Here is a 27931-nt window from a genome sequence, read left to right as displayed (position 1 = left end):
CATTCAGTCCTGCATAATTGTGTATTTATTGAATGTGTATTTTCAAAGATCCGCCTGTTGTGACGTCACGGTGCCTTCTGCAGATATAAGACGTGAAGTCGTGAGGCTGCGACAGACCGAAGGAGAAGCAGCAGTTTGTCTCTGTTTCCTCTGAAGGTGAAGCCTCTTCAGTTCAACCTGCAGGTGAGTTCAGACAGGTGAGCATCCGACCAGGAGACAGATTCACTTTTGTCTTTTTGGAATTCTTCCTTCTACCCAAAATGACAGGATTAGCAAAAAGTTGAGCTGAAGGTTGTAAACGTTTGGTCACGTTGCAGTAATATTTGCTACACAGACTGTGACTGTGATAACGATGGTGAACGTTGCTCCAGCCGGACCGACTTTTGATGCAGTGTTGTGGTGAAGCTCCGACCGTCACTCCCTGTTGTCCTGAGCGTGGTGTATTTTCATAAGGAGTGACGTGGACGAAGCTTCTCTGCAGTCTTGTTTCTGTTCTCTGATTTAATTCTTCTTGTGTCTTCAGAGCCTCACACAGATCCACATCAGCCGGTGTTACTTCCAGCAAAAACTGACGATGAAGGTGAGTGTGAACTGATGTCTGTCAGATGTCAAAGTTCTGTCTCTGTAAAGAGGCTTGTGCTATCTGACTTTGACCACACTGACCTGAAACTAGAATCCAAACTGCTCAATTAGTGTGTGCGATTCAAACCTCGGTCCAAATGACATCATGTCCTGTGTTCAGCTGCTCTCAGTCGTCGTCCTCCTCCTGGCTCCAGCGCTCACCAGCGGCATTAAAAAGCATCCGAGGGACTGCAGTGTCATCCACCAGGACAAGAGCCAACGCAGTGGTGTGTTCACCATCTATCCTGATGGACCCAGGTCTGCTGTCCAGGTACACTTCCTCCTCTCTGGGTCACAGGTTGACATTTATGTAAACCAGCAGGTGTTTTCCTTTTGAGACGGACGCTGAGTCAGATCAGAGGATCATCGAATGTATGACCTGATACCAGAGGTGGGAGTAAGTCACATACATGCAAGTCATAAGCAAGTAACAAGTCTTAACCTTCAAGTCTCAAGCAAGATGAAAGTGATTGATGATGAAAATCAAGCAAGCAAGTCAAGTCATTGCTAAGGTCAAACAAGTCACAAGAAGTTCGTATGAATGTATTCTTCATATCTGTAGACACAGTTAACAGACGAGGGTGGTTTGTCAATAACATGATGTATGTGCATAGTTGATCAATATTAGAATTGTTTTTCAAACCCATAAATACAAGAATAAGATTAGATTAATATCAACCCTGGGACTGCAGCATACTGCACATCCTGACAGTTGAGAATTTTACTCTCAGGTATTGTTGCCCTCCCCCTTTATAAAAGGAGGCTGAAAATCACAGGACATGTCTGTTCTGTCCTGAAATGTGTGTTGTGTGTTTCTCTCCAAAAAACACATCCTACATCTCGGAGGCGGAGGGAGAATCAGGTCTGTTGCTGACGTGCACGAAAAAACAAATGCGTCAAACCAAATGTGTGCCGGTACGGTGATGTGTTGGTCTGTGAGCGTGTAAATGTGCGCCTACATTTAAAATCCAAATGTGATGATTTTCGGAGCTCCCTTCATGCTGCCTCTCCTCCCCTGATCCTGTCGGCCACAGTGCCACTCTGGCAGGCAGCGCGTCATACAGTGGCAGAGGGCAAAGTATCAAAAACTAAACTAACGTCTCAATATGCGCCAAAAAAAGAAAGAGTAAATCCAAGACTTTCGAGTCATCTGTGTCAAGTCTAAGTCAAGTCTCAAGTTATTAATGCCAAGTCAAAGTCAAGTCGAGGTTTTCATCGGTGTTAGACAAGTAAGTCTCAAGTCCTCAAATTTGCGACTCGAGTCTCACTCGAGTCAAGTCATGTGACTCGAGTCCCCCACCTCTGCCTGATACTTCCTGTAGAGTTTCATCCTAATCTGGTCCTTTCAGTCAGTAATCATCAGACATCAGCCCGTCGTGGCACACACAGCCTCATGTATACAGTTCAGACAGCTGTGACTTCACTAACTGACTGACTGTGTGTGTGTGTAGGTGTTCTGTGACATGGACTCACTGAGAGGAGGCTGGACGGTGAGTACTGAACTGAACTTCATCCAGTCATAGCTGAGTGGTTTTCAATATGAAGCTCCCATCACAATAAATCACACACCAGTAAAACTGTGTTGAACCCTGAGCTGTCAGGTGTGTCGTGTGTTGGTCCCTCCAGGTGTTCCAGAGGAGGATGGACGGCTCGGTGAACTTCTACAGGCCCTGGGATCAATACAAGAAGGGGTTTGGGAGCGCTGCTGGAGAGTACTGGCTCGGTGAGAGACGGAACCAAACTAACCATCATGTGACCTCATGAAATCAGGATCAGGACCACTTTAACACAAATAAGACATTTCAATTCTAAGAAAAAAGTCAGAACCGCCCCAACAACGTTGAAGTGGACCTCATCACGGTCCGTGTGAAAGTCACTGCTGAGAGAGTAGAAACATTAAACTGTAGAATAAATTAGAGACTGTTGCTGAAGTCTTCTGATCAGTCGGTTCTCCCTGTAACTGTACACAGTGTATGTGTGTGTGTGTGTGTGTGTGTGTATGTGTGTGTTTGTGTGTGTGTGTGTGTGTGTGTGTGTGTGTGTGTGTGTGCAGGTCTGGACAACATCCACCACCTGACTAAAGGCCGTAGAATTGAGCTCCTGGTCCAGATGGAGGACTTTGAGGGGAAATCAGTATTTGCTCGTTACACTTCGTTCTCTGTCGGAGGAGAATGTCACGGATATTTACTGAAGGTGTCTGGATTCATCAACGGAGGGGCAGGTCAGTGAGTCGACGGCGGGCTGTGAATCATTCTTTAAGAAACATGAGACGTTGTTGATGTTAGAGAGTCGACAGGAAGCTCAGATGAGATTAAATATTCACAACACGATGTGCAACCAGGACCTCAGTACAGGACGCCACCGAGGCTCAGCTGGTCCTGCCAGACTACAGGACCAGCCACTGAACAAGAGACGGACATTAAATATGATAATATGATTTTTAATGCAGTAATCTCAAGAGTTAATTGTTGTTTAATCAGGAGATAATCAACCTGTTATCAAGAGAAAACTACAGTTTGTTGGTCAGAGATCAGCAGTGTCAGCCTGCACAGATGGTGTCAGAACAACCAGCAACTGATTAAAATGTTTAAAAAGAACTTCAGTGGTGATGAAACAGTTTAACACTGGTGCTTCTGTCTGACCTTCATTAAGCAGTGACAGCATCATGATCTGTGTCTGAGGTCAGACGTGATGCCTGGTAATGCTGACAGGAGGCTGCTCTGTAGTTCTGCTGGTACAGCAGCACAACTACTGTCTTATAATTATGGCTGCATGATGAGGTCAAAGATCATATCACCTTCAGTTTGACAGAGATTCTGATATGATTCACACACTTTTAAAAAAGCTTGTATGATGTACTGCAGCTGCCCTCACACGGTACGTACTGTTTCCTGCAGTCTGGATCCAACTGGGACACACGACTGCTCACAGTACAAGAACGTAGTTCTGCCACTGAACTCTCACATGTCAGTGAGCTGTCAGAGGTTTTATTTCCACGTGACACACCGTGACGTATATCTGCCGCTGTGCAGAGGATTGTGGGTCAGAACAGCCAGAAAGCTGGCTGGCTTCATACTGAGTGATGAGGCCGGATGAAGTCGGACATGCTGGTGTTTCTGTCACACTACACTTCACATACAGCTGCATCTCAGTAAATTAGAGTATCATGGAAAAGTTAGAATGGAAACTTTCATATATCAAGCACAGTAACACCACAGTCAGCTCACCAGCTGCTAGTAGTTCTGTCATGTGGGCAGGTGAGTCCTGCAGGAAAAGGAAACCAGCGTCTCGAAACAGCAGAAATCTGCTGTAACATTCTGGCTGTAATCATCAAACTTCAAACTAGAATATATCAAAGTTTCTGTTTTTGACTTAAGTCACGGAATAAAAGGAACTTTGCCATGATATTCTAATTATTTCAGATGCTGCTGTACTTCATATTTGTTGCGAACTGATAGTAGGACAGGTGTGGTTATTAGAAATTAATATTTATTGATCAAAATCATTCAAATTAAATCAATAAAAATTTATAAAAATTATGATTAAATCACAACTGGTCCTTCAGTCCATCTGAAGAATCAGCATAGATTTTTAATAGTTACGCTGATGTTTAAAGTTTATATTAATCTACCAACACTGTGGTTCTTGTATGTGTTTCTGTAGGAGACGGCCTCAAGCGTCACAACGGACGAAAGTTCACCACCTTCGACAAAGACCAGGATGTCTGGGGAGGGAACTGTGCCAGATCATTCCTGGGAGCGTTCTGGTACGGAAAATGTCACAGCGCAAATCCCAACGGGGTTTATCGTTGGGGGGCTGATAAAACTCTCTATGCTATTGGAGTGGAGTGGAAACTTTGGAAAGGTCACGACTACTCCCTGAAGAGCATCAGCATGAAGATCCGTCCTGTGCACTAGATCTCCAGGACCATCGTACAGCAGAATATCATCAGCTGACCTCTTCAGTGATTGCTTTCTCTTTCTATCATTAAGCATGTAATCTCTTAACGGGCCGAGTTTTCCTGAAACTGGTTCCCAGCACAGTCCAGCAGCACACCAACCCATGTTAGTGAACATCTGTGGTGTCTCGCAGCAGCAGTTAGCAGCAGTTAGCAGCAGCAGCAGTTAGCAGCAGCAGCAGCAGTTAGCAGCAGCAGCAGTAGCAGCAGTTAGCAGCAGTTAGCAGCAGCAGCAGCAGCAGCAGTTAGCAGCAGTTAGCAGCAGCAGTTAGCAGCAGCAGCAGCAGCAGTTAGCAGCAAGATGTAGATTAAATACTTTTAGAGTGAATAATTAGAAAACTGATGGCGCCTGCGTTCCTTCAGAAATGTGGGCTCAGAGTGAACATAGGAGCTTATGAGAGAGCTGGTGGTCTGTGAACTTCCACAGTTACAGGCCTGTGATCAGCACAATATTGATGAAATCAGGCTCAACACACAAATATGTAACATCCAAAATATTAACATACATCAGCAGCGTGTCAGGACTTCAGGCTGAACTGATGAACTGACCTGCAGCAGTGACTCCTTCAGCTGGACTGCTGCTCCATGTGAGCCAGCAGGACCGTCGGCCCGTCAATAGTTCATGGATAAAGATCTATGTTTAGTCTCACAGTGTGTTCATCTATGCACTGTGTTGATATTTGGTGGAGGGTTAAACCTTAATGTGAATCATAACCTGCTGTATGATGTCAATAAATAAGAAGCTGAGCATCAAGCTGATGTGATCTGATGTCTTCATGTGCTCAGATGTGTTATTTGTTATGTCTCCCAGTATGGGGCGCAGATTGTAAAGTTGCACACGCTAAAATAAACTTTTCGCCACATTTAGCAACAAACCATGTTTAAAAAACATATGTTTATCTTAAAATGTTACTTTTGACCAGATTTACAGCAATATTTATGAACTTTGTAATATTTACTTCTCTTGTAAAAATATAATGTCAATGCTAAATCTAAACGTTAAATCTAAATGTTAAATGTTTAATCTAAATGATAAATCTAAATATAGATATAAATGTCAAATGTTAATTCTAAATGTTACATTTAAATGTCACAGGTGAAACAAAATATTTATTTACTATGCAAATTCACACTTCCTGTCACCGGAAGTACCAAAATAAAAGCATGAAGAAAACGTGGCTACGCAGCACAGCGACCCAAACCCGCCTCAACAGTGATGCTGTGTCCCATGTACATAAAGACAAGCTGGACTGGTAAACAGAAAGAAGATTGCTGAACAGTTTGTCTCCTGTGAGGAGGGCAGAAAGAACTTTTGGTTCTTTTAAATGAGAGGGAGTTGGTCATATATTCATTGGTCAGTTTGTTTAATGTCACATTCATCGACCATTTTATGTGACTTTAACCAACTGTAACCAATCTTTTGAGCATTCTGAGTTGGCAAAGTTGATGAGTTTGTGTAAATGAATTCAAATAAAAACATATAACAACAGAACACACAGCCATTAAGATTCTCCCCCCACAAACCTCATCCATCCCCCACACTTTTGAAAGCTTGCTAGGCTCCTGTTCATGATACCTTCAGTTCATCACCGGGAATAATTACTGTAAAAATATCGTATGTTTCACAGGTCTGAGAGGGAGACTGCAGTCTGACCCAAATTCAGAGCGGTTTCATTGCGATTACCGTAAATATTGCGGTTCATTTGACCAAGCAAAGCGTGAACCACGGCTGGCTGGACCTCAGTATAATGGCGTCACCTGACAGAACAAAACACCTACAAACCACTGAGGGGAATTCACAACCTCTCATCTTCAGATCCACTGAGTGTATGTTTGTATTCCCCATCAGCTCCAGCAGATGTAGACAGAGATCCACTAGATTAACTTACAACTGGAGAGAAAACAAACACTGACAGTCAAACAGTGTGACACACCTGCTCTGTGATTACTGCCACACCACCTACTGGGCAAAGAGGGAATTACATCTAAAATGTCCCTTTAAAAGGCAGAGCCTGACAGTCACATACCTGAGGAGATGGTTATTGATCAGCCCAGACTACAGAGAGCAGCATGATGATGTCTGTCTGCAGCTAGCTGCAGTTAGCATCTGTCTGGTTCCTCTGTGGGATCATTGAACTGGGTTCTGACCCGTCCAGGTTCTGTTGATCCAGATCATCTCCACAGATGAACTCCACTCTGTGATGTGTGAAGCTAAATTAACTGTGTAGCAGTAAGAAGCTAATGCTAGGCTACAAACAGACGACATCACGGTCACATGACTGAAACGTCTCCACCACTAAGAGTCTTACTGCACAATTACTATCCAGGTTTTCTATAAACTGATCAATGTACAAGTTGTAAAGTCAGAGTTAGAACAGTGTGTAACTAAAGTGGCCTGTAAAGACGGACTAGTGAGTAGATGAGTCTCCGTGTTCGCTGTGAGGACGTTTAATGTCCCCGACAACCTCTGTAGTCTCATTCAGACACTCGTTAGCAACCGCTAACTGTTTTTAACACGTGAAGAGCTTCATAATTAAACTGTGTACCACAACCAGACACCTTATTTCACACAGTTAACAGAAAACACATTAAACAGACTAACATGCTAATATGCTGGCTGATTTGTCATAGCTGAGGGTCGACCACTCGTGCTGTAATCACAAACAGTGACTGGAAACAATACTTACTGTGATGTAACGCAGTAAGTATGGTCTTTTGCAGTTCAACAAAACTTAAGAGGGTTGAATACATTTAACAGGCCATCGTTCTCTTTGTTGATTAAAGATGCAGCATGTGTCGTCCTGTTGGGTGCAACGAAAGTTAAGATGGACCCGATCTGGATCCAGAACATAGAAAGTCTGGTTCCAGATCAGATTGGGTCCTTGACTTTCCTGGAAACCAGTGAGAAAGAATGACAAGACGCCCTTTCCACATGACCAAGACTTTACTTCACAGCTCAGTGCCCATCGGTCCCGTACAAACACAACATGGGCTCCAACAACCATCAGACTTTTTGCACTGTCAGCAGAATCCAAGCAGGTATAACTTCCTCTCATGGTTAACCCTGTTTTTCTCATGCGTAAAAAACAGGCATAGTGCCAACACATCGGAACAGAAGATTAAAGACTTGAAATGTACACTTTGCTTGGCAAGATAAAAAATAAAGATTTTATGGGAAATGATTCTATTATATACATTTCAGAGCATAAACAAAAATAAAAACACCCAGAAAATAGAATGATTAAAGCATGCCCATTGTCACACCATGAGGAGGAGGCGAGCAGCGAGCTATTTATTTTCTGTTCACATCCAGCTCTTCTCTTCATCCAAGACCATAATGAGTACAGGATACAGTGAGGACTTGTTTATCATATTAACATTGTTTGGGCATTCGAACGGTCCAATTTGATCTTTTTTGGGCCTGTTTATCCCAACAGGAAGGGGAGAACTATATCAAATAATTTAAAGGTACAGAATTTTGTACATGTTGTTTTCCCTCTACAGATTCAATGTATTAGTGATATACTTCACCATGCAATGTGATCCAAGCAGGGTACTGTCAATAGAAGAGTAATATAGCTGTGGACAAGCTGGGAGTATTGTGTAAGGTGAGAGTCTCTGAAACCGGACGTGTTGGAGGCCATGATTCTCCACTCCAGAAAGCAGTCAGATCGAAGACTGACCAGGGAGCAGCAGATGTATCCATAGCACCATGGCAGCCACGCTCCTGTACGACAGTCAAGATTACTGGAAGCCCATAAAGATAGTTCAGTAAGCTGTCCTTGGAAAATATAAGAGGTCTGTATACATGAAATGAATTGAAGGAGGTCATTGTAACATCACAGTCTTATATGGAATCTGGTGAGAACCTTTGAGGCGTAGCTTGTCCGAGGACTGATTATACACAAACATGTCTCAGCAATGAGTCTCTTTGTATTATCTAGCTTCAACATCAAAACATTTATACACTCAAAGAGATGAAAAGAATCATACCCGTTAGCGAAGGATTATGCTTCTTTGGTAATGGTGAAGTCTGGCATGGAGAGAGGAGAAGGAGCAGCAGCAACAAGCCCACCTGAAGGCCTCTCACACACAGACACACACGCGCTCTCTAGCATTAGTTGCATTACACAATCTCCGTTAATAATTACCATTTCATTATTACAGCTTCACTCCCATACACTCTCTCTCTGGTGAGATTTTTAGAAAAAACAAGTATTTGGCATTTTGACATACACTGGTGTTATATCTGAAACTTAATGCTCACATTCCATTCACTCTGTATTTAGAGCAAGTAAAGGTGCCTTTGAGGTGGCCCTTCCTACTTGTTTTGTGTGAACGGATGTGAAGGGCCCCTAGCTAAGTTTGCCACTGTTCATATACTGCTGAACTAAACACTTCCTAGAGTACTTGCATGAATAATTTGAAGTACTTTTACTGTGTTCTTTTGGAGTAATCCTGTGTCAAAATCCTCAACAGAGAACAAGAATATTTCCTAAGCTTCACCTGTCTGACATGTCTCACCTGGAGAAACCTGGAAGCTCACACCTCACATCCTGGATCCTGGATTACCTCACCAACCGTTCCCAGTATGCTAACGTATTCTAACGTACGTTAGCATAAACAACAACATTGAGCTGGAAGTTAAACTTATTATTGTTAATTAACAGCACGGCTGGAACAGGGATTCAGTTCCTGGTGACGATGCCACTGAACTTTCCCATGGAATATGATCCAAAGCGGGCAGCATCCTGCTGAACGACGGCTCGCTTGACTTCAGACAGAACATTAAATATTGACATGCGGAGGACACAAAGTGTCAGTTTCATTACACAGTATCATTTTCTTAGTGTTTATCTTTCACTCCAACACCTGAACCGTTCCTTCTGACAGTAAACACACCTTAATTAGTTAGTTAATAATTTGAAACATCATATGCACAGGCAGAAAAAGAAACTCAGATTCTTGGAACAAAAGATGATTCGGTCTGTTTGGAGACTAACAAGAACAGTTGTCAAAAAAATATCACTTTCTCTCTTTCCATCATGATCTCTAGCTGTCACGATCTTATCAAGGCACAAAAGACAAGAAGCCACAAAAGTACCTGGCTGTGTTGACATTAGAATATTTGTTTGAAACGTGATACAGTCCTGCATAGTTCCTTGTTATAGTGTATTTACTGAATATATATTTTCAAAGATCCGCCTGTTGTGACGTCATGGCGCCTTCTGCAGATATAAGACGTGAAGTCGTGAGGCTGCGACAGACCGAAGGAGAAGCAGCAGTTTGTCTCTGTTTCCTCTGAAGGTGAAGCCTCCTCAGTTCAACCTGCAGGTGAGTTCAGACAGGTGAGCATCTGACCAGGAGACAGATTCACTTTTGTCTTTTTGGGATTCTTCCTTCGACCCAAAATGACAGAATTAGCAAAAAGTTGAGCTGAAGGTTGTAAACGTTTGGTCACGTTGCAGTAATATTTGCTACACAGACTGTGACTGTGATAACGATGGTGAACGTTGCTCCAGCCGGACCGACTTTTGATGCAGTGTTGTGGTGAAGCTCCGACCGTCACTCCCTGTTGTCCTGACCGGGTGTATTTTCATGGGGAGTGACGTGGACGAAGCTTCTCTGCAGTCTTGTATCTGTTCTCTGATTTAATTCTTCTTGTGTCTTCAGAGTCTCAGACAGATCCACATCAGCGGTGTTACTTCCAGCAAAAACTGACGATGAAGGTGAGTCTGTGAACTGATGTCTGACAGATGTCAAAGCTCTGTCAGTGTGAAGAGGCTTGTGATATCTGACTTTGACCACACCGACCTGAAACTAGAATCCAAACTGCTCAATCAGTGTGTGTGATTCAAACCTCGGTCCAAATGACATCATGTCCTGTGTTCAGCTGCTCTCAGTCGTCGTCCTCCTCCTGGCTCCAGCGCTCACCAGCGGCATTAAAAAGCATCCGAGGGACTGCAGTGTCATCCATCAGGACAAGAGCCAACGCAGTGGTGTGTTCACCATCTATCCTGATGGACCCAGGTCTGCTGTCCAGGTACACTTCCTCCTCTCTGGGTCGCAGGTTGACATTTATGTAAACCAGCAGGTGTTTTCCTTTTGAGGCGGACGCTGAGTCAGATCATAGGATCATCAAATGTCTGACCTGATACTTTCTGTAGTGTTTCATCCTAATCTGGTCCTTTCAGTCAGTAATCATCAGACATCAGCCCGTCGTGGCACACACAGCCTCATGTATACAGTTCAGACAGCTGTGACTTCACTAACTGACTGACTGTGTGTGTGTGTAGGTGTTCTGTGACATGGACTCACTGAGAGGAGGCTGGACGGTGAGTACTGAACTGAACTTCATCCAGTCATAGCTGAGTGGTTTTCAATATGAAGCTCCCATCACAATAAATAACATCCCAGTAAAACTGTGTTGAACCCTGAGCTGTCAGGTGTGTCGTGTGTTCGTCCCTCCAGGTGTTCCAGAGGAGGATGGACGGCTCGGTGAACTTCTACAGGCCCTGGGATCAGTACAAGAAGGGCTTTGGGAGCGCTGCTGGAGAGTACTGGCTCGGTGAGAGACGGAACCAAACTAACCATCATGTGACCTCATGAAATCAGGATCAGGACCACTGTAACACAAATAAGACATTTCAATTCTAAGATAAAAGCCAGAACCGCCCCAACAATGTTGAAGTGGACCTCATCACGGTCCGTGTGAAAGTCACTGCTGAGAGAGTAGATACTATCTATCTACTGAGTTCAATTAAACCGTAGAGTAAATTAGAGACTGTAGCTGAAGATCAGTCGGTTCTTCCTGTAACTGTACACAATTTGTCTATGGACTGAAATATTGTGTGTGTGTGTGTGTGTGTGTGTGTGTGTGTGTGCAGGTCTGGACAACATCCACCACCTGACAAAAGGCCGTAGAGTTGAGCTCCTGGTCCAGATGGAGGACTTTGAGGGGAAATCAGTATTTGCTCGTTACACTTCGTTCTCTGTTGGAGGAGAATGTCACGGATATTTACTGAAGGTGTCTGGATTCATCAACGGAGGGGCAGGTCAGTGAATCATTCTTTAAGAAACACGAGACGTCGTGGATGTTAGAGAGTCGACAGGAAGCTCAGATGAGATTAAATATTCACAACACGATGTGCAGCCAGCAGTGTCAGGCTGCACAGATGGTGTCAGAACAACCAGCAACTAATGAAAATGTTTAAAATGAACTTCAGTGGTTATTAAACAGTTTAACACTGGTGCTTCTGTCTGACCTTCATTAAGCAGTAACAGCAGTCCTTCTGTTTCATGACCTGCAGCAGGTGGACCCCTGAGGGCCGGCTGACAGCGTCACTCCTTCTGTGATATGAGTTTAGACTCACAAAACTTTAATTTAGCTAAACTATTGTTTTTAATGTTTCTAGATCATGTTTCACCTTTCCCAAAACTTGACCATGGCTTAAAAGGTGGACGTTGTCTACATGAAACAATATGACATGATTATTATCACTTATCATTCAAAAAGAGGTAAAACATGATTAAGGCATAAAACACTTGAATATACAGTAGAAACAAGGACTTATACATATTCCTTGTAGTTCTACCTTAACAAAACATGTCAGAGACATTTTACTGGTACATAACCAAAAGTATTCAACAAAAAAGGAACCTTCTGGAATTCTGTTCCAACTCACCAAGGGTCAGCGAGAGGGAGGGGCTGGTTTTACCCCAAATCAAACTCATTAAGCAATAAAACTTTATATTGGCTTGACAATAACAGAGAGAAACATGGAAAACCTCAGTTTTATGGATATAACTGTTTGTTATTATATTCAAATTAAGAAGGCAAGATTCTAGTTTAAAAGTTTAATTCAAATTCATTGGAAAATCTGAATGACTACAGAGACTGCAGTGGGATTGAAATGTAACAGACACAGCAACAACACCCTAATAAATAACACCTTGACACGTAGGATTAGGTTTCCCACCTGACCTTCCCCCACCGGAGAATGTTTCAGAGGGAGAGAGACGTAGACATCAGATGTCATTACCTGATTTATAATTGTTAAAGACACATAACATAACATCTGTGTTAAAAAAAACTGTTCTCATTTCTTCTGATGTGGAGAGAGAAGACTATTGTGCTTGACCTCGTTTGACCTGAGGGAAGGAGTTCATCTTCCTTTAAGGGGGTTGGGGACCTGATGTGGTATTCGCTGTAAATTACTAAAAGAAGTCTCCAGTGACGTGTTTATAGCAAGAAAAAGATTGTCTCTTCTTGTTTGGTGAGGAGGTTTTTAGATTGCCAGGCGCCTTTAGAGAAAATGTCTGTTTTCAAGATGGCGCCGGTGTGTCTGGCAGGCCGTCTAACGCTGACAATTTTTGTGTTTGTTCTGTCCCGAAGACCATTAACTCTTTGCTGGTACATGATCGCCAGGAGTTATTTAAAATGCAAAACCTCTGCAAACTTTCTAACCAATTATGGCTGGGGTGAACAAAAAACTTTTATTCCCGAGCACTGTGTGGGTATCAGGGATGCTGCCCCTTGTCTTCTGCCCCCCTGTCTTGCGGAGTTCCCCAAGGCTCTATTCTTGGGCCAATCCTCTTCTCCTTATACATGCTCCCCCTTGGTTTAATTTTTAAAAAAACATGGCATCTCCTACCATTTTTATGCGGCTGACTCCCAAATCTACCTGCCGCTTAAGAGAAACGATAAGAGCTCCCTGATACCCTTACTAGAGCGCGTGCCTTAAAGACGTCAAGGCATGGATGGCTTTTAATTTTTTAAACTTAAACGAAGAAAAAACTGAGGTCATGGTGTTTGGCCCCAGTCGAGCCCGTGGTGTCTCTTCTATAGACCTGGGCTCTCTGCAGCCATATGTAAAACCCATTGTCACAAACCTTGGTGTAAAAATGGACAGTGATTTTAAACTTGATAAACAGATGAACTCAATATTTAAAACCAGTTTTTATCATCTGAGGCTTTTATCTAAAATTAAATCTGTTGTATCTTTAATGATTTTGAGTGCGTGATTCATGCTTTTATCTCGACCCATTTGGACTACTGTAATGCACTTTACACTGGTATTAACCAAGCCTCCCTCGCTCGCTTGCAGTTAGTCCAAAATGCGGCCGCTCGTCTTTTAACAGGAACTTGTAAGCATGACCACATTACCCCCATTCTCGCCTCCCTCCACTGGCTCCCTGTCCATTTTCGAATACATTTTAAGATGTTATTGTTTGTTTTTAAGTCCCTAAATGATTTGGCACCCCAGTATATCAATGACCTTATACATGTCTATATCCCCACGAGAGTGTTGAGATCTGCTGATCAGCTGCGTCTGGTTGTGCCAAAAAGCAGGCAAAAGACCAGGGGGGACCGTGCTTTTTCATTGGTAGCTCCCAATCTATGGAATGAGCTACCCACCCATGTCAAAATGGCCCCCACCCTGGATACTTTTAAATCTCGCCTAAAAACTCATTTTTACTCCTTGGCTTTTAATACAGTGTGAGAGTTGTGTGGTCTCTGTCTGTCTTTTCATTGTATTTTTATTTTCTCAGTGATTTATCTGATCTTATGTTTGCCTTTTATATGCTTTTAATTAATTAATTTATTGTATTTTAACTTTAACTTTCTTTATTTTACTGTTTTGTATCTGTTGTGCAGCACTTTGGTAACTTTATTGTTTTTAAAATGTGCTATACAAATGAAGTGGATTGGATTGGATTGGAAAATAGTCAGCTTATGGATAAAAGGCTTAATTAATGACAGAATCAGAGACTCTGTGAGATGCAGAGAAAGCTTCTCTTCTTCTTGCCAGGTCAAGAGTTGAGAGGCTCTCAGGCCCATATGCTGACAGAGGAGTCAATCTGGGTTAAAGTTAATCACGGCCGAAACAGAGATGCAGAGACGAGAGGACAAGTTCCTACACAAGTTCTGCAGGAAAAAGAAACCAGCGTCTCCAAACAGCATTTCCCATTTCCCAGCGTTTCCCTTTTTGAATGAAGTTACAGAATAAAAGGAGCTTTTCCATGATATTCTAATTATTTCAGATGCAGCTGTACTTCACATTTGTTGGGATTTGATGGTAGGGCAGGTGTGGTGATTACAAATTAATAATGAATAATTATTGATCATAATTATTCAAATTAAATCGATAGAAACAAAAAATGCGATTAAATCACAACTGTTCCTTCAGTCCATCTGATGAATCACCATCGTTTTTAAAAGTTACACTGATGTTAAAAGTTTATACAATCTACCATCACTGTGGTTCTTGTATGTGTTTCTGTAGGAGAATCCCTGAGTCATCACAATGGACAAAAGTTCACCACCTTTGACAAAGACCAGGATGCCTGGGGAGGGAACTGTGCCAGAAGTTACCTGGGAGCATTCTGGTACGGGGCTTGTCACCAGGTAAATCCCAACGGGGTTTATCTTTGGGGGGCTTATAAAACTTTCCCTGGTGTTGGAGTATCAGTCGCTTGGAAGGGTCCCAAGTACTCCCTGAAGAGCATCAGGATGAAGATCCGTCCTGTGCACTAGATCTCCAGGACCATCGTACAGCAGAATATCATCAGCTGACCTCTTCAGTGATTTCTTTCTCTTTCTATCATTAAGCATGTAATCTCTTAACGGGCCGTGTTTTCCTGAAACTGGTTCCCAGCACTGTCCAGCAGCACACCAACCCATGTTAGTGAACATCTGTGGTGTCTCGCAGCAGCAGCTGTTAGCAGCAGCAGCAGTTAGCAGCAGTTAGCAGCAGCAGCAGCAGCAGTTAGCAGCAGCAGCAGTTAGCAGCAGCAGCAGATAGCAGCAGCAGCAGTTAGCAGCAGTTAGCAGCAGTAGCAGCAGTTAGCAGCAGCAGTTAGCAGCAGCAGTATTGTGGTGTGTATTTCCATTCTAATGCTGCAGCTCTCAGTAACTGCTGCAGCCTAAACGTGTCATCCTGAGCGAGGGGAGAAGCTGCTGAACACCTGGATGTAGATTTAATATTTTTAGAGTGAATAATTAGAAAACTGGTGCCGTCTGCGTTCCTTCAGAAATGTGGGCTCAGAGTGAACATAGGAGCTTATGAGGGAGGTGGCGCTCTGTGTGCTTCCATCATTACAGGCCTGTGACCAGAACAACATTGATTAAGTCAGGCTCAACGCACAAATATGTAACATCCAAAATATTAACATACATCAGCAGCGTGTCAGGACTTCAGGCTGAACTGGTGAACTGACCTGCAGCAGTGACTCCTTCAGCTGGACTGCTGCTCCATGTGAGCCAGCAGGACCGTCGGCCCGTCAACAGTTAATGGATAAAGATCTATGTTTAGTCTCACAGTGTGTTCATCTCTGCACTGTGTTGATATTTGGTGGAGGGTTAAACCTTAATGTGAATCATAACCTGCTGTATGATGTCAATAAATAAGAAGCTGAGCATCAAGCTGATGTGATCTGATGTGTTCTTCCTCCCAGCTCTGTAAGGAACACCCCAACAGCAGAGACACTTTCCACTGACACGGAGAGTTTCACAGCATGACAACCGTCATATTACAGTTATTATTTTAATTAATATTATTTTCAGTTAACAGAATGAAAACAAGAGTTTCTTGGTTGAACAAATGTTTCATGATAATTTCAAATACCATTTTATTCTTTCTAATAACAAAAATGTGGTAGAAGTTGTTATGCTTCATGTAACATTAATAAGGAGTTTGGGGTTAAAGGGGCTATCAATGATAATGAATGATTGTCAGGGATAATTATTAATTATGATGAAAAATAAGATCAGCTCAGGGCAGCACCCTTAAAGAAGGCTAATTCACCAGATCAGACTCATAAAAAGACACTAAACTGTAACTCTGATTAATGATCGACTTAATGACGACAATCAAAATGACCATAACAGCTGTGATGGACGAAGGGTTCTGGAGTCTTTGTCAGAGTCGAGGTTAGCAACATTTACTCTTGTACAATATTAAATAGACAGCATACCGGTCCTTAGGTCGTTTGGGTCAGATGTTCATTGGTCAGTTTGTTTAATATAACATTCATCAACCATTTTATGTGATTGTAACCAATATTTAGAGCATTCAGAGTTGGAAAAGTTGATGAGTTTGTGTAAACACATTGTAATAACACAACACACAGCCATTAAGATTCCCCCCCCCCCCCACAAACCTCATCCATCCCCCGCACTTTTGAAAAGCTTGCTACGCTCCTGTTGATGATACCTTCAGTTCATTACTGGGAATAATTACTGTAAAAGTATCGTATGTTTCACGGGTCTGATTGTGAGACTGCAGTCTGACCCAAATTCAGAGCAGTTTCATTACGATTACGTAAATGTGCATTTGTGCGCTGGAAAAAATGTTGCGGCTGATTTGACCAAGCAAAGCGTGAACCACGGCTGGCTGGACTGCAGTATAATGAGGCCACCTGACAAAACAGAACACCTACAAACCACTGAGGGGCTGCTGTACCAGTACCAGTACCAGTACCGGTGATTCACAACCTCTAATCTTCAGATCCCACTGAGTGTATGTTTGTATTCCCCATCAGGTCCAGCAGATGTAGACAGAGATCCACTAGATTAACTTACAACTGGAGAGAAGACAAACACTGATTATAGCGACTATCCTGCCCTCCTGTAGTCACTCAGCATGGGAGTGGGAGACTGTTTTTACGCACTTAAACAACAATTGTCCGTGTTCGGGTGATGTTCCCATTTACTAGACAAAACAAAACATGACTTAGTTAATATTACAAAATGTTAAGTGAGTGCATCAAGCTCTTAATATGTTTTGTATTTATGTAGTTTGTTGTTTATTTTAAAGGTGCAGTTCCAGACATCTGCACATCACTGATGAGAAGTTATAGCAACAAGCAGGACTTGAGGATCCACAATATAGTGAGTATGTATTGTGGATACATACTCACACACACACACACACACACACACACACACACACACACTCTCCCCATCTCCACCTCTTCCTCTCACTCACCATACTACTACTGTAGTTGAGCATACATCGTTTTATAGGCAGAGTAGCAACAGTGCTGAACTTTCTTCATTTATAGACAATTTGTCTTACAGTGTATTGATGAACATCAAGGATTTTAGAGATACTTCTGTAACCCTTTCCAGCTTTATGCAAGTCAACAATTCTTAATTGTAGGTCTTCTGAGAGCTCTTTATATGGCAGCTTTATCCAACACCTCCAATCTCATCTCATTGACTGTACTCCAGGTTGGCCGACTCCTGACTCACTCCAATTAGCTCTTGGAGAAGTCATTAACCTAGAGGTTCACATTGCACTGTGAAACACAGCAATTTGTAGTTATTGTTATATTTAATTTCATAATTGCAATCTCATTCACTCTCTCTTTCTTTTTGAGCTGGAAGTTAAACTTATTATTTTTAATTAACAGCACGGCTGGAACATTAATTCAATTCCTGGTGATGATGCCACTTAACTCTACCATGGAATATGATACCACCTGGCTCTAAGGTGGCAACAAGGAGGGAGGACACACAGATAGAGCATGACATTTTTTTTATTTTATGTATGGTTTCAGCAAATTAATGATTGCACAGCCTGGGGTTGGGGCTCACAGGCGAGCGCCTGGTGGCCGGGTCTTTGCCCATGGGACCTGGCTGGGTGCACCCCGAACGAGCAAGGTGGGCCCGCCCTCCAGTAGGCTCACCACTCGCGGGAGGGTTCAAAAGGGGCCGGTGCAGTGGGATTTGGGTGGCAGTCGTGGGCGGGGACCCCGGCAACCCAATCCCCGGATGGTGACTCTAGCCATGGGGACATGGAATGTCACCTCACTGAGGGGGAAGGAGCCTGAGCTGGTGGGGGAGGTTGAGCGTCACCGGCTAGAAATAGTTGGGCTCACCTACACGCACAGTCTGGGCTCTGGAACCCAACTCCTTGAGAGAGGCTGGACTCTCTTCTACTCTGGAGTTGCCCGCGGTGAGAGGCGGCGAGCTGGTGTGGGCTTGTTTATAGCTCCTCAGCTCAGCCGCCATGTGTTGGAGTTTACCCCAGTGAACGAGAGGGTCGCTTCCCTGCACCTTTGGGTCAGGGATAGGACTCTCACTGTTGTCTTGGCTAATGGGCCGAACAGCAGTGCTGAGTACCCGGCCTTCTTGGAGTCCCTGGGAGGGGTACTGGAGAGTGCTCCAACCGGGGACTCCATCGTTCCTGTTACCTGGAGGGGTGTGATTGGGAGGAACGGCCTCCCCGATCTGAACCCAAGTGGTGTTTTGTTACTGGACTTCTGTGCTAGTCACAGTTTGTCCATAACAAACACCATGTTCAAGCATAAGGGTGTCCATATGTGCACGTGGCACCAGGACACCCTAGGCTGGAGGTCAACGATCGACTTTGTGGTCGTGTCACCTGAACTCCGGCCGTATGTCTTGGACACTCGAGTGAAGAGAGGGACTGAGCTGTCAACTGATCACCACCTGGTGGTGAGTCGGATCTGCTGGCAGGGGAGGAAGCTGGACAGACCTGGCAGACCCAAACGTATTGTGAGGGTCTGCGGGGAACGTCTGGCGGAACCCTCTGTCAGGGAGATCTTTTTCTCCCACCTCCGGGAGAGCTTTGACCAGATCCTGAGGGAGGCTGGGGACATTGAGTCCGAATGGACCATGTTTTCCACTTCCATTGTTGACACGGCTGTCCGCCCTGAGGACCTCAAGTCTCTGGATGTTGTGGGGCTGTCTTGGCTGACACGTCTCTGCAGCATCGCGTGGCAGTCGTGGACAGTGCCTCTGGACTAGCAGACCAGGGTGGTGGTCCCCCTATTCAAAAAGGGGGACCGGAGGGTGTTCCAACTATCGGGGGATCACACTCGTCAGCCTCCCTGGGAAAGTCTATTCCAGGGTACTGAAGAGGAGAATTCGTCCGATAGTCGAACCTCGGATTCAGGAGGAACAATGTGGTTTTCGTCCGGGCCGCGGAACACTGGACCAGCTCTATACCCTCCACAGGGTGCACGAGGGTTCATGGGAGTTTGCCCAACCAGTCCGCATGTGTTTTGTGGACTTGGAGAAGGGGGTTGTAGGCCCTCTGTTAAGGGCTGTACGGTCCTTGTACGACCGGAGCAGGAGCTTGGTTTGCATTTCCGGCAGTTAGTCAGACCTGTTCCCGGTGCATGTTGGACTCCAGCAGAGCTGCCCTTTGTCACCGGTTCTGTTCATTATTTTTATGGACGGAATTTCTAGGCGCAGCCACGGGCCGGAACGGGTCTGGTTCGGGAGCCACTGGATTTCATCTCTGCTTTTCGCGGATGACGTGGTCTTGTTGGCTCCTTTGAGCCAGGACCTCCAGCATGTCCTGGGGCGGTTTGCAGCCGAGTGTGAAGCGGCTGGGATGAGAATCAGCATCTCCAAATCTGAGGCCATGGTTCTCGACCGGAAAAAGGTGACTTGCTCCCTCCGGGTTGGGGGAGAGTTCCTGCCTCAAGTGGCGGAGTTTAAGTATCTTGGGGTCTTGTTCATGAGTGAGGGAACGATGGAGTGTGAGATTGAGAGGCGGATCGGTGCAGCGGCTGCAGTAATGCAGTCGTTGTATCGACCAATTCAAGTCAGACACTTTTTGTGTCACTGTGTATGGGCCAGAATACTTGGTGTGGAAAGGTGAGACAACTAAAGTCAGAGGAGAAAGCACTTAGTCACCAGGAGTATGGCGTTCTGTTTGCAGATCATAGAGGCTTTTCATTTTGTGATTTTGATCATTTACATGATTTATCATGTTTTTTGGGGCCTCCTCAGCTTGCCAGTCACTGTGAAATGAGGCTAAAGGGCCTCAAACTGTGTGGCCATAAACCAGATCATTGGGGCTAAAGCACAAGCTCTGTTGTGACACCTCCCTAGCAGCTAACATCAGCCATGGTAATCCCTCCTCCCCCAATCATGGTCCAACTCAGTGCAGTAAGAGCGAAGGAGAGACTTCAGAGTTGATGAAACCTCTCTGGAGCCCCCTGGCTCTGAGCATGATAGGCGCTGGACTGAGAATGTTTGTTGTTTAACTGTTTTAACACTTGGATTTCCCTTCTCCACACAGGACACTAATTCTCCAGTGACCCTTACCAAAACAGTAGTTGCGTAAACGATTAGGGTCAAACTTTCCCCGTAAACCACAGTCAGCTTTAACAGGAACCTTTCCTGTCTCTGCCCCCACAAAACCCTCTCCAAGACCATGATTCTCACCAAAAAAAACTTGGGCCAGGACAAACTCATCCACCAACTGGGCAGCATCTGAAATCATTGGTTACTTTCTGTTCATTTATGTAGGTCACAACGCGATCAGGTAATATGTATTTGTACTGTTTAGGCAAAACAAGATACTGCAGATCCTCCAAAGTCTCTTCCTGGGAAGCAACACACCAATGGTTGAAATGAGTGGCTAAATCACGAGCAAACTCAGTGTGGGTCTGCCTTTCTTTCTTGAGAGATCTGAACTGCTTGTGATAAGCTTCTGGTAACTTGTACGCTTAACGTACTGCCGCTTTAACCAAATCATAGCGACTGCTATCGCTAACACTTAAGGCCAAGAAAACCTCCTGAGTGTTGCCAGTGAGTACACACTGAAGCAGCAGAGTATCTTCCATGTCAGACCAACTCAGACGTCTGCCGAACTCTAAAACAACACAAAAAAAATGTCAGGGTCCTTTTCATTAAATTTGGGAATTAACTGCAAATTTAGAGCAACATCAAATGACGGAGTCTGAGAGACAGAAACTACAGGCCCTTTAACCTTCAATGGCTCAGGTTGAAGCTTCCCTTCACTTATAAGCTCCAACTTGTAACGTTCCAACTCTAACTGACTCTTTCTCTCCACATGAGCCAGTTCAGCTTCTCGAAGGCGAGCATGCTGTCTCAACATTTTCAACTCCAGAGCATTATTTTGTTCATGCTGGAGCTGTAACAGAAGAAGCTGTTTTTGTTGTTCAAATGCCAAACTGGTCCACAATCCAGTCAGAATAGGTTCTACATTAGCCAGTTTACTTGACTGACTTACACCAGGAGACACATCAGAAAACCCACTCATTTCTACAGGTGCACTAGCGCCCACTGCCAAGTCAGACAAAACCTTTTTCTCTACCAACTGTGCCTTTAATGTGGCCAACATGACATCTTTTTTGGACTGCTTCTGGAGTTCAACACCATAATAATCAGCAACCTCTAAAAGCTGATCCTTTTTGTACAAGTTAAACAATTCTTCCCTCTGACACTGCACAAAATCCTCAATTGAAGCCATTTCCTCATTTAGGGGAACACTGAATACTCTCAAACACTACAGATAGGCCATCACTGTGCCCTGCACAAAGTTCTTCCACATAACCAGAGAGAATAACAGGCTGCTTTAGACATGGAACCCCACCTGTCTAGCTAACTGCCTAACCAATCTATCTGACTCACTCAACCCTAGTTTTCATGCAGGTTAGTGGCAGGATAAATTAAGCACAAAGCCCAGTAACGTTGTTGACTTCCAGCACGCGGAAAACCACCTAGACAGTCATGGAGTGCACCTGAGCAATTGCTCTAACCACTTTACTGCACAAAAATAACAAACTAAAACAAAAAAGGGTCAATACAGACACCTAGTGCCTCCATTTCTTAAGCCTAACAGGAATAAGGGTTCCAGGTGATTTTTCAGCCCGTACCTCCACTGGCAGCTGTAGAAAACAAATTTGCTTTAACCAGCCAAACTTTGCACTTCCTGGAATACACAGACAGTCCAGCAGCAAAAACAAGAGAGCTAGAGTAACCCCAAAATCTGTGTGAAACACTCCCTTAAAAAAATACACATACTACAAGATTCCCAGCATTAACTTTGCCTACGTACGAGCCCCCATTTGTTATTACATGGCTCTAAGGTGGCAACACGGAGGGAGGACACACACACACAGAGAGCATGAAAAAGTAGTTTTATTTTAACATAACTGAATTATCTTATTTATGAATGAATGCAGTGTGTAGGTAAGAGAGGAGTCAGTCATGTCCGCAGTGTGTGCATGCGTGTAAGATATGGTGTGGTGTGTGTTGTCTGGTGTGACAAACCAAACAAAAGAACAATGGTGGGTCTGGAGCCTGCTGAGAGAGAATGCAGCTATGCAGAAGGCCAACACACATGGGCAGGTATCATCACGGCCCTCCCACTCTACCCCCTTAACCACTCCCTGTACCTGCAACAAAAAGTAGAGGTAAACAGGTAGGCAGAGTGGGAGGGGTCGTCACAAATACCATAACAAAACAGGCAGCATCCTGCTGAACGATGGCTCGCTTGACTTCAGGCAGAACATCAAATATTGACATGAGGAGGACACAAAGTGTCAGTTTCATTACACAGTATCATTTTCTAAGTGTTTATCTTTCACTTCAACACCTGAACCGTTCCCTCTGACATTAAACACACGTCTTTTCTAGAAGACAAATGTGACACAAGGGAGAAAAACGTGAGAAGAATCAATCGCTTGTTTATAGAAGGTTTATCTGTGTGTCAAAAACCTGCATATATATGCTAATTCTGTAAAAGTGATGTAGTTAACCCTTAAAAAAACTTGTTCTCCCTAAGGCCAAAAAATGTCACCCTCCCCAAAATTGCTATAAAAATTTTATATATTAACATTTTTTTCCACTTAAAAAGAGACAATCTTTTAAAACTACTTCATGCTGAAATATACATATCAAATATTAATAATATTTTGGGGATTTTAACCCTTTAAAGGCCAGTATATTGACATAGATCCACAGGCTGGGTTAGGGTTAACCCGGCCAAAATGAGCAGCCCCACGTGAGCCTGCAGTTCCTCCTCGTCCACATCTCACCAGTCTGGGATTGAGCGTCTCCCCTAATATGCTGCAGGATGTCGGGTCACTGATTTAGGCGCCGGCATAGTGTGTCGGTCTAGCTGGTCAGTTTCTACCTCCTCATCCTCCTTCGTGTCAGCCTCAGAGGCCTCGGAGGAGGATGACGAGCCTACTTCTAACCATGGCTGCACCTCCATAAACACCCTGAGCCAGAACCAAAAGCAAAGTCCAATTAAGTTTTGGTTCTTGTTTTTTAAGTTTTAATTTAAATTTAACATTCAGATTCATATTTAAAATTTAGATTTAGTTTTAACATTTAGCATTTATATTTATATTAACTTTCAGATTTAAATTTAACATTTATATTTGAATGTAACATTTATATTTAAATTTACATTTAGATTCAGATTTAGCATTTAGCATTTAGATTTAAATTCATCATTTAGATTTATACTTATCACTTAGATGTAGATTTAAAATTTTGATTTAGATTTAACATTTAGCAATTTTCTTTTTAATTTAACATTTAGATTTAGATTTAACATTTAGATTCAGTTAACAGAATGAAAACAAGGCTTTCTTGGTGGAACAAATGTTTCTTGATAATTTCAAATACCATTTTATTCTTTCTAATAACAAAAAGTGGGAAGAAGTTGTTAATTAACATTAGCATTAATAAGGAGTTTGGGGTTAAATGTGGCTATCGATAATAATTTATTTTTTCTTTTAGGGATAATCATTAATTATGATGAATAATAAGATCAGCTTGGGGCAGCACCCTTAAAGAAGGTCAGATCAGTCTCATAAAAAGACACTAAACTGTAACTCTGATTAATAATTAACTTAATAACTACAATCAAATAACCATAACAGCTGTGATGGATGAAGGGTTCTGGAGGTCGAAGTTGGCAACATTCACTCTTGTACAATATTAAATAGACAGCATAGGTCGTTTAGCTGGGCTGCAGAGAAGAAGTTGTTTTATGCCGTTTTCTTTCCGCTTATCCGTGAGGGTCGCGGGGATGTTGCCGATTTTTTTCCCCCTAAGGGGTTGCGGGGCTTACTGGGGCCAAATCCAGTTTACTCAATGGGTGAGAGTCGAGGTCAGTAACATTCACTCTTGTACAATATCAAATAGACAGCATACCGGTCCTTAGGTCGTTTAGCTGGGCTGCAGCGAAGAAGTTATTTTATTTCAGTTATATTGATGATCACACTCTGAAGTTGTTTTATTTTGGAAAACCCTTTAATAACATGTCTGTTCCTCTTGCTGTGCTTCACACAAACCTGTTTCAGTCGTTATAGCCAAAAAAATAAGCCCTGAAGTTAAAATGAGTGGAAAACAAACGTCTTCAGAGAGCAACTGTGGCCCAATGATGAGACAGAAGAAGAGCCAACGACTGCGGAGAAAAAGGAAGCTACATGTCGGGAGATTAACAACTGTCCTCGAGCTGGCTGAACTGGAGCTGTGGGGACGGCGAGTGGACAACTACTGGAGACTGCAAACGATGGTGGCCTTCAGAGGCTGAAAACATGGCTACTCAGCACCATGAGTCAAACCCGCCTCAACAGTGTTGCTGTGTGCCATGTACATAAAGATGATGTGAGAAAAAAACAAAGAGAAAAACATTGTTACCACAAGTAGTCCAAGATTCACATACTGCTGAACTAAGCACTTCCTAGACTACTTACATGCTTAGGGCTGCTCGATTATGGCAAAAATCATAATCACGATTATTTTGATTGATATTGTAATCACGATTATTAAAGACGATTATTCATTGATTTGAGAACAAGCAATTATTGAAATTTGAACTCTGGTATTTCTTTTAACACGATGAGTTTGACCTGATAAACAAGAAAAATGCAAATAAATAACAGAAAAATATATCAATGAAATGAATTAAATAATATGTAAAAATAAAAAATAAACACTATCGCGGTGTGGCTTGACCAGAGGTCCGCTGTGGTGGCTAAATATAATGCTGTTAACACTTCTCTTGTAAACTTTTCCGCGACATTCGTCATAAAGGGCAGGCAGCGCAATTCTGCTGATATGGTGATGTGATGGTAACACATACCGCTTGTCCAATGTGTTAATCAGTTTATTGAACCCCGGGTCGCTAACGGTGTTGATAGGGAACATGTCTTTAGCAGTCATGTATGCGATGCATCCGTTATTTCTTTATGCCTGTGGGAGCTGGATGGATATGAGGTGGCAGTGTAACGTGTGTCCTTAGTTGAGGACTGTGTGGCGGTGACAGGAGTCAAGGAGCTTTTCATTTTTGAGTTTTCACTACTTCACCTTCACTACTTGGTCATGTATTACTCTGTGTGTGGACTTTAAATGGTTAAATAAATTGGTCGTGTTCCCTTGAGGTGCAGACACGGTCACGTTACATATCTTGCACAATATCTTCGTTTGTTCCGAGTCAGACTCCTCGAAACTGAAGTGTTTCAACACCACTGAATTCGCTTTACCTTTCTTCCCGACCAAAGGCTGCATTTCTGCCATCTTCTACCGTCTTCTTCCACGTTTTTTCAAAACACGCACTGGCAATACGCACTGGCGTGGCTGAAAGCGAAACTTTTCAGGCGGGGCGGGGCGGAGTGCATAGGTGGAGATGGAAGGGTTCGCTGCATTTACCACACAAGACACGGCGTGCGGCAGAATGATCGTTTTATTACGATTATCTTGTTTTCATGATCGAGGGAAGCCAAAATCGAAATCGAAATTGAAATTCAATTAATCGCCCAGCCCTATTACATGCATAATATTACTGTGTACTGTCTCACCTGGAGAAGCCTGGAGACTCTGTGAGGATCATGATCTTTGATTTCTCCAGTGCGTTCAACACCATTCAGCCTGCACTTCTGGGGGATAAGCTGGAGCTCACGGGGATGGACCAACCCCTCACATCCTGGATCCTGGATTACCTCACCAGCCGACCACAGTATGTGAGGACTCTGGACTGTGTTGGACACAATAATATGCAGTACGGTGGCCCACAGGGAACAGTCCTGGCCCCTTTCCTGTTCTCCCTGTGCACCACAGACTTCTACCACTAATCACCTCACAGACATCTACAGAAGTTCTCTGACAAGCTGTCGTCGGCCTCATCAGGGATTGGGACGACAGAGCCTACAGAGAGCTTATTCAGGACTTTGTGGACTGGTGCCAGCAGAACCACCTCCAGCTCAACGCCGGGAAGACCAAAGAGCTTTCTATGACTCTGTGGTGGCATCAGCCATTGTCTATGGAGCAGTTTACTGGAGCAGCAGCAACTCAGCAGCAGACAGGAGGTGATTTGATGAACCTATCAAGACAGCCAGCTCCAACCTGGATGCAGTGCAGGAGGTGGGAGAGGAACCGCAGGTCCAACTGTGTGAAGGAGAGGTACCGCAGGTCCAAGTGTGAAGGAGAGGTACCACAGGTCCAGGTGTGTGAAGGAGAGGTACCACAGGTCTAAGTGTGAAGGAGAGGTACCACAGGTCCAGGTGTGTGAAGGAGAGGTACCGCAGGTCCAAGTGTGAAGGAGAGGTACCACAGGTCCAGGTGTGTGAAGGAGAGGTGTCACAGGTCCAAGTGTGTGAAGGAGAGGTACCACAGGTCCAAGTGTGTGAAGGAGAGGTACCACAGGTCCAGGTGTGTGAAGGAGAAGTACCACAGGTCCAGGTGTGTGAAGGAGAGGTACCACAGGTCCAGGTGTGTGAAGGAGAGGTGTCACAGGTCCAAGTGTGTGAAGGAGAGGTACCGCAGGTCCAGGTGTGTGAAGGAGAGGTACCACAGGTCCAGGTGTGTGAAGGAGAGGTGTCACAGGTCCAGGTGTGTGAAGGAGAGGTACCGCAGGTCCAGGTGTGTGAAGGAGAGGTACCGCAGGTCCAGGTGTGTGAAGGAGAGGTGTCACAGGTCCAGGTGTGTGAAGGAGAGGTGTCACAGGTCCAAGTGTGTGAAGGAGAGGTACCACAGGTCCAGGTGTGTGAAGGAGAGGTACCACAGGTCCAGGTGTGTGAAGGAGAGGTGTCACAGGTCCAGGTGTGTGAAGGAGAGGTACCACAGGTCCAGGTGTGTGAAGGAGAGGTACCACAGGTCCAGGTGTGTGAAGGAGAGGTGTCACAGGTCCAGGTGTGTGAAGGAGAGGTACCGCAGGTCCAGGTGTGTGAAGGAGAGGTACCGCAGGTCCAGGTGTGTGAAGGAGAGGTACCGCAGGTCCAGGTGTGTGAAGGAGAGGTACCACAGGTCCAGGTGTGAAGGAGAGGTACCACAGGTCCAGGTGTGTGAAGGAGAGGTACCGCAGGTCCAAGTGTGTGAAGGAGAGGTACCACAGGTCCAAGTGTGAAGGAGAGGTGTCACAGGTCCAAGTGTGTGAAGGAGAGGTACCACAGGTCCAAGTGTGTGAAGGAGAGGTACCACAGGTCCAGGTGTGTGAAGGAGAGGTGTCACAGGTCCAAGTGTGTGAAGGAGAGGTACCACAGGTCCAGGTGTGTGAAGGAGAGGTACCACAGGTCCAGGTGTGTGAAGGAGAGGTGTCACAGGTCCAG

At 44.1% G+C, this 27931-nt stretch overlaps 2 protein-coding genes across 4 annotated transcripts; both read left to right on the top strand.

Moving 5' to 3' along the window:
* Positions 1–103: 103 nt before the first annotated feature.
* On the top strand, positions 104–4751 carry LOC115578571 (microfibril-associated glycoprotein 4-like). Its single transcript, XM_030411610.1, has 7 exons — positions 104–183; positions 524–580; positions 743–892; positions 2073–2111; positions 2248–2344; positions 2675–2842; positions 4285–4751. The coding sequence occupies exons 2-7, from the start codon at positions 575–577 to the stop codon at positions 4536–4538; spliced, it is 714 nt and encodes a 237-aa protein (XP_030267470.1). The 5' UTR covers positions 104–183; positions 524–574; the 3' UTR covers positions 4539–4751.
* Positions 156–15317, top strand: LOC115578586 (microfibril-associated glycoprotein 4-like). 3 transcript variants are annotated; one of them, XM_030411642.1, is made up of 7 exons: positions 156–183; positions 10253–10308; positions 10473–10622; positions 10876–10914; positions 11051–11147; positions 11467–11634; positions 14866–15317. In XM_030411642.1, the coding sequence occupies exons 2-7, from the start codon at positions 10303–10305 to the stop codon at positions 15114–15116; spliced, it is 711 nt and encodes a 236-aa protein (XP_030267502.1). In that variant the 5' UTR covers positions 156–183; positions 10253–10302; the 3' UTR covers positions 15117–15317. The 3 variants fall into 3 exon arrangements, with proteins under 3 accessions (XP_030267502.1, XP_030267487.1, XP_030267496.1); XM_030411627.1 differs by lacking the exon at positions 156–183 and adding an exon at positions 9859–9927; XM_030411636.1 differs by lacking the exon at positions 156–183 and adding an exon at positions 9889–9913.
* The last annotated feature ends 12614 nt before the right edge of the window (positions 15318–27931 follow it).

Source organism: Sparus aurata, chromosome 1 (genome assembly GCF_900880675.1).
Source record: "Sparus aurata chromosome 1, fSpaAur1.1, whole genome shotgun sequence".
Classification (NCBI taxonomy): Eukaryota; Metazoa; Chordata; class Actinopteri; order Spariformes; family Sparidae; genus Sparus; species Sparus aurata.
This window is presented reverse-complemented; position numbering and strand designations above follow the sequence as displayed.